This window comes from Boleophthalmus pectinirostris, unplaced genomic scaffold, assembly GCF_026225935.1.
Source record: "Boleophthalmus pectinirostris isolate CB_2022bp ecotype Guang Dong unplaced genomic scaffold, ASM2622593v1 HiC_scaffold_3, whole genome shotgun sequence".
Lineage (NCBI taxonomy): Eukaryota > Metazoa > Chordata > Actinopteri > Gobiiformes > Gobiidae > Boleophthalmus > Boleophthalmus pectinirostris.
Genome location: NW_026571299.1, coordinates 285,963 through 292,462, shown reverse-complemented (window position 1 = coordinate 292,462; position 6,500 = coordinate 285,963). Strand labels below are relative to the sequence as shown.

The 6,500-nt window shown below is 42.7% G+C and overlaps 1 protein-coding gene across 1 annotated transcript in view; it reads right to left on the bottom strand.

Annotated features, from left to right (window-relative positions):
• Window positions 1-792: 792 nt before the first annotated feature.
• The window catches only part of mlnl (motilin-like), a 9,274-nt gene continuing 3,566 nt past the window's right edge, over window positions 793-6,500 (bottom strand). The window contains exons 2-4 of the mRNA XM_055160974.1: window positions 5,215-5,335; window positions 2,005-2,130; window positions 793-957 (exon numbers count right to left, since the gene is read on the bottom strand). Coding sequence (XP_055016949.1) covers window positions 793-957; window positions 2,005-2,130; window positions 5,215-5,334 — 411 coding nt within the window. The 5' untranslated portion in view covers window position 5,335. The remainder of the gene's footprint in view (window positions 958-2,004; window positions 2,131-5,214; window positions 5,336-6,500) is intronic.

Here is a 6,500-nt window from a genome sequence, read left to right as displayed (position 1 = left end):
GGGTCCGCACGTGTGAAACGGTCCACGTGTCTGCGGTCAGGGTCCGCACGTGTGAAACGGTCCACGTGTCTGCCGTCAGGGTCCGCACGTGTGAAACGGTCCACGTGTCTGCCGTCAGTGTCCGCACGTGTGAAACGGTCCACGTGTGTCAGTGTCCGCACGTGTGAACGGTCACGTGTCGTGTCAGTGTCCGCACGTGTGAAACGGTCCACGTGTCTGCGGTCAGGGTCCGCACGTGTGAAACGGTCCACGTGTCTGCGGTCAGGGTCCGCACGTGTGAAACGGTCCACGTGTCTGCGGTCAGTATCTGCACGTGTGAAACGGTCCACGTGTCTGCCGTCAGTGTCCGCACGTGTGAAACGGTCCACGTGTCTGCGGTCAGGGTCCGCACGTGTGAAACGGTCCACGTGTCTGCCGTCAGTGTCCGCACGTGTGAAACGGTCCACGTGTCTGCCGTCAGTGTCCGCACGTGTGAAACGGTCCACGTGTCTGCCGTCAGTGTCCGCACGTGTGAAACGGTCCACGTGTCTGCGGTCAGTATCTGCACGTGTGAAACGGTCCACGTGTCTGCGGTCAGTGTCCGCACGTGTGAAACGGTCCACGTGTCTGCGGTCAGTGTCCGCACGTGTGAAACGGTCCACGTGTCTGTGGTCAGTATCTGCACGTGTGAAACGGTCCACGTGTCTGTGGTCAGTATCTGCACGTGTGAAACGGTCCATGTGTCTGTGGTCAGTATCTGCACGTGTGAAACGGTCCACGTGTCTGTGGTCAGTATCTGCACGTGTGAAACGGTCAGTGTCCGTGCACGTGTGAAACGGTCCACGTGTCTGCGGTCAGTGTCCGCACGTGTGAAACGGTCCACGTGTCTGTGGTCAGTATCTGCACGTGTGAAACGGTCCACGTGTCTGTGGTCAGTATCTGCACGTGTGAAACGGTCCATGTGTCTGTGGTCAGTATCTGCACGTGTGAAATGTTCTGATGTTAATTGAATTAAAAACGGCAGAAAGTGGCAGATTTACTCCACATGTTTTGAACATGTTTTTTAGGTTGTTTGTCTCGTGTTACTGTTTGTGATGTGAAGTGACTTTTGGACCATTTCTTTTTAAGTCAAATACAATAAAATAAAATAAAAAAAATTTAAATAACAATTTTTTATTAAAAATTCACATTTTAAATAAATTTAAAAAAATGTATAAACTCAAATGACAATAAAACTGTGTGGATCAATTTTGAAATAAGAAAAAAAAAAAAAAAAAAAAAAAAAAGTAAAAATATATTTAAATAAAATAAAATTTAAATAAAGTAAAATAAAAATAGCCTGGACCAATTTGGAAAAAAATATAAATTAAAGTAAAAAAAATAATAATAATAAAAATAAAATAATAAACAAAACAAAAAAAATTTAATTGCCTGGGCCAATTTTGAAAAAGAATTTGAAAAAATATAACAATTTAAATTAAATATTGCCTGGACCAATATCATGTTGAAAAAATCTAAAGAAAACACAGAATAAATAAGAATAAACAGGAGCAGACAGGAGCAGACAGGAGCAGGCAGGTGCAGGCAGGTGCAGACAGGTGCAGACAGGTGCAGACAGGAGCAGACAGGCAGGCAGGTGCAGGCAGGTGCAGACAGGGCAGACAGGAGCAGGCAGGTGCAGACAGGAGCAGACAGGAGCAGGCAGGTGCAGGCAGGAGCAGACAGGAGCAGACAGGTGCAGGCAGGTGCAGACAGGAGCAGACAGGTGCAGGCAGGTGCAGGCAGGTGCAGACAGGAGCAGGCAGGTGCAGGCAGGAGCAGACAGGTGCAGACAGGTGCAGGCAGGTGCAGACAGGAGCAGGCAGGTGCAGGCAGGAGCAGACAGGTGCAGGCAGGTGCAGACAGGGAGCAGGCAGGCAGCAGACAGGTGCAGACAGGTGCAGGCAGGTGCAGACAGGTGCAGACAGGAGCAGACAGGTGCAGGCAGGTGCAGACAGGAGCAGACAGGTGCAGACAGGAGCAGACAGGTGCAGGCAGGTGCAGGTGTCTTACAGGTGCGGCTCCGTGTTCGGTCTCAGGAGGTTGGAGGTTCACGTCCTGAAACTGTCCATCTTCAGATCGAGGCTCCACGTCCTTTTTCCCCTCACGCTCCTGAAGAACAAACCAGGACTAAACCAGGACTAAACCAGGACTAAACCAGAACTAAACCAGAACTAAACCAGACTAAACCAGAACTAAACCAGAACTAAACCAGAACTAAACCAGGACTAAACCAGAACTAAACCAGGACTAAACCAGAACTAAACCAGGACTAAAAAACTAAACCAGAACTAAACCAGAACTAAACCAGGACTAAACCAGGACTAAACCAGGACTAAACCAGGACTAAACCAGGACTAAACCAGAACTAAACCAGGACTAAACCAGACTAAACCAGGACTAAACCAGGACTAAACCAGAACTTAAACCAGGACTAAACCAGGACTAAACCAGGACTAAACCAGAACTAAACCAGGAACTAAACCAGAACTAAACCAGAACTAAACCAGGACTAAACCAGAACTAAACCAGAACTAACCAGGACTAAACCAGAACTAAACCAGGACTAAACCAAACTAAACCAGACTAACCAGGAACTAAACCAGGACTAAACCAGACTAAACCAGGACTAACCAGAACTAAAACAGGACTAAACCAGAACTAAACCAGGACTTAAACCAGGACTAAACCAGAACTAAACCAGGACTAAACCAGAACTAAACCAGGACTAAACCAGAACTAAACCAGGACTAAACCAGGACTAAACCAGGACTAAACCAGAACTAAACCAGGACTAAACCAGAACTAAACCAGGAAAACCAGGACTAAACCAGAACTAAACCAGGACTAAACCAGAACTAAACCAGGACTAAACCAGGGACTAAACCAGAACTAAACCAGGACTAAACCAGAACTAAACCAGGACTAAACCAGGACTAAACCAGAACTAAACCAGACTAAACCAGGACTAAACCAGGAACTAAACCAGGACTAAACCAGGACTAAACCAGAACTAAACCAGGACTAAACCAGGACTAAACCAGAACTAAACCAGAACTAAACCAGGACTAAACCAGGACTAAACCAGGACTAAACCAGAACTAAACCAGGACTAACCAGGACTAAACCAGACTAAACCAGAACTAAACCAGGACTAAACCAGGACTAAACAGAACTAAACCAGGACTAAACCAGGAACTAAACCAGACTAAACCAGAACTAAACCAGGACTAAACCAGAACTAAACCAGGACTAAACCAGGACTAAACCAGAACTAAACCAGAACTAAACCAGGACTAAACCAGGACTAAACCAGGACTAAACCAGAACTAAACCAGAACTAAACCAGACTAAACCAGGACTAAACCAGAACTAAACCAGGACTAAACCAGAACTAAACCAGGACTAAAAACCAGGACTAAACCAGAACTAAACCAGGACTAAACCAGAACTAAACCAGGACTAAACCAGGACTAAACCAGAACTAAACCAGGACTAAACCAGGAACTAAACCAGGACTAAACCAGAACTAAACCAGAACTAAACCAGAACTAAACCAGGACTAAACCAGGACTAAACCAGAACTAAACCAGAACTAAACCAGGACTAAACCAGGACTAAACCAGAACTAACCAGAACTAAACCAGGACTAAACCAGGACTAAACCAGACTAAACCAGAACTAAACCAGGACTAAACCAGAACTAAACCAGACTAAACCAGAACTAAACCAGAACTAAACCAGACTAAACCAGAACTAAACCAGGACTAAACCAGGACTAAACCAGAACTAAACCAGAACTAAACCAGGACTAAACCAGGACTAAACCAGAACTAAACCAGACTAAACCAGGACTAAACCAGGACTAAACCAGGACTAAACCAGGACTAAACCAGAACTAAACCAGGACTAAACCAGAACTAAACCAGGTCTGTGGAGAGGCGAGTCCGCTCACTGTTGTTGTGTGATATTCTGTTATTTTCTAAATGAGTAAAAGTGCCACAGATAAAAAGTGAAACTAAACTAAAGCCCCACAGCAGCAGGAGGTTGTGGGTTAAATCCCCGTCTCTGTGTTTTTGTTAATGACATGTAAAAGTGCAGGAGGTTGTGGGTTAAATCCCCGTCTCTGTGTTTTTGTTAATGACATGTAAAAGTGCAGGAGGTTGTGGGTTAAATCCCCGTCTCTGTGTTTTTGTTAATGACATGTAAAAGTGCAGGAGGTTGTGGGTTAAATCCCCGTCTCTGTGTTTTTGTTAATGACATGTAAAAGTGCAGGAGGTTGTGGGTTAAATCCCCGTCTCTGTGTTGTTGTTAATGACATGTAAAAGTGCAGGAGGTTGTGGGTTAAATCCCCGTCTCTGTGTTTTTGTTAATGACATGTAAAAGTGCAGGAGGTTGTGGGTTAAATCCCCGTCTCTGTGTTTTTGTTAATGACATGTAAAAGTGGAGGAGGTTGTGGGTTAAATCCCCGTCTCTGTGTTTTTGTTAATGACATGTAAAAGTGCAGGAGGTTGTGGGTTAAATCCCCGTCTCTGTGTTTTGTTAATGACATGTAAAAGTGCAGGAGGTTGTGGGTTAAATCCCCGTCTCTGTGTTTTTGTTAATGACATGTAAAAGTGCAGGGGTTGTGGGTTAAATCCCCGTCTCTGTGTTTTTGTTAATGACATGTAAAAGTGCAGGAGGTTGTGGGTTAAATCCCCGTCTCTGTGTTTTGTTAATGACATGTAAAAGTGCAGGAGGTTGTGGGTTAAATCCCCGTCTTTGTGTTTGTAATAAAAGTAAAAGTCTCGTTTGTTTTTGTAAATGAAAAGTAAAAGTGCACACAGATAATCTGATTCCACCAGGTCTGATCCTCAAGAGACTCTAATCCACAATCCTCACTTTAATCTGCACAGTCCCAGTCTGTCTGGAGTCCTGGTTTAGACCTGGTTTCCTGGTTTAGTCCTGGTTTAGACCTGGTTTAGTCCTGGTTTAGTCCTGGTTTAGGGTTTACCTGGTTTAGTCCTGGTTTAGTCCTGGTTTAGTCCTGGTTTAGTCCTGGTTTAGTCCTGGTTTAGACCTGGTTTAGTCCTGGTTTAGACCTGGTTTAGTCCTGGTTTAGACCCAGTTTAGACCTGGTTTAGTCCTGGTTTATACTTGGATTAGTCCTGGTTTAGACCCAGTTTAGTCCTGGTTTAGTCCTGGTTTAGATCTTACCTTCATGAGCATCATCTCTCTGGGGCTGAAGAAGGTGATGTGTCCCTCAGACGTGTCCAGGTGCAGCGACAGGAGCAGCGACAGGAGCAGACAGGTGATGGTGACTCTGCGGAGACTCATCCTGACGTCAAACACACATACACACTTTACACACTTTTACACACATACACACTTTACACACTTTTACACACATACACACTTACACATTTTACACACTTTACACACTTACACATTTTACACACTTTACATACTTTACACACTTACACACTTTACACACTTTTACACACATACACACTTTACATTCTTTACACACTTTACACACTTACACACTTTACACACTTTTACACACATACACACTTACACATTTTACACACTTTACACACTTACACATTTTACACACTTTACATACTTTACACACTTTACACACATACACACTTTTACACACTTTACACACATACACACTTTACACACTTTTACACACATACACACTTACACATTTTACACACTTACACATTTTACACACTTTACATACTTTACACACTTTACACACATACACACTTTTACACACTTTACACACATACACACTTTTACACACTTTACACACATACACATTTTACACACTTTACACACATACACACTTTTACACACTTTACATACTTTATACACATACTCACTTTACACACTTTACACACATATACACACTTTACACACATTTACACTTTTACACACACACACTTTTACATACTTTACACACTTTACTCACACACACACACACTCTTTTACACATACACGCTTTCACACACTTTTTCACATGACACATTTTACACACTTTCACACACTTTTACACATGACACATTTTACACACTTTTACAAATGTTTGAACATTTACACTGTTTTACAGTTTTACACATTTTTACACACGTTTATATACTTTTACACATTTACACACACTTTTACACACATTCACACTTTTACACACTTTTACATATGTTTGTATACTTTTCCACATTTACACACTTTACACAGATTTACACACATTCATAATTTTACACACTTTTACACACATTCACACTTTTTTACACATTTACACACAGGTACACACTTTAACACACATTTACACTTTTACACACATTTTAGAGAAGTCTTTTAGTTGTATTTGTTTTAATATTTATGTTTAAGTTAAGGTCGTTACACACTACAGGATTTTTTGGTCTTAAATGATTTTTAAACGAGCGATGAAAAGTTCACACAGCTCAGACTCGAGGAGAATCTGAGGAGATTTTAAA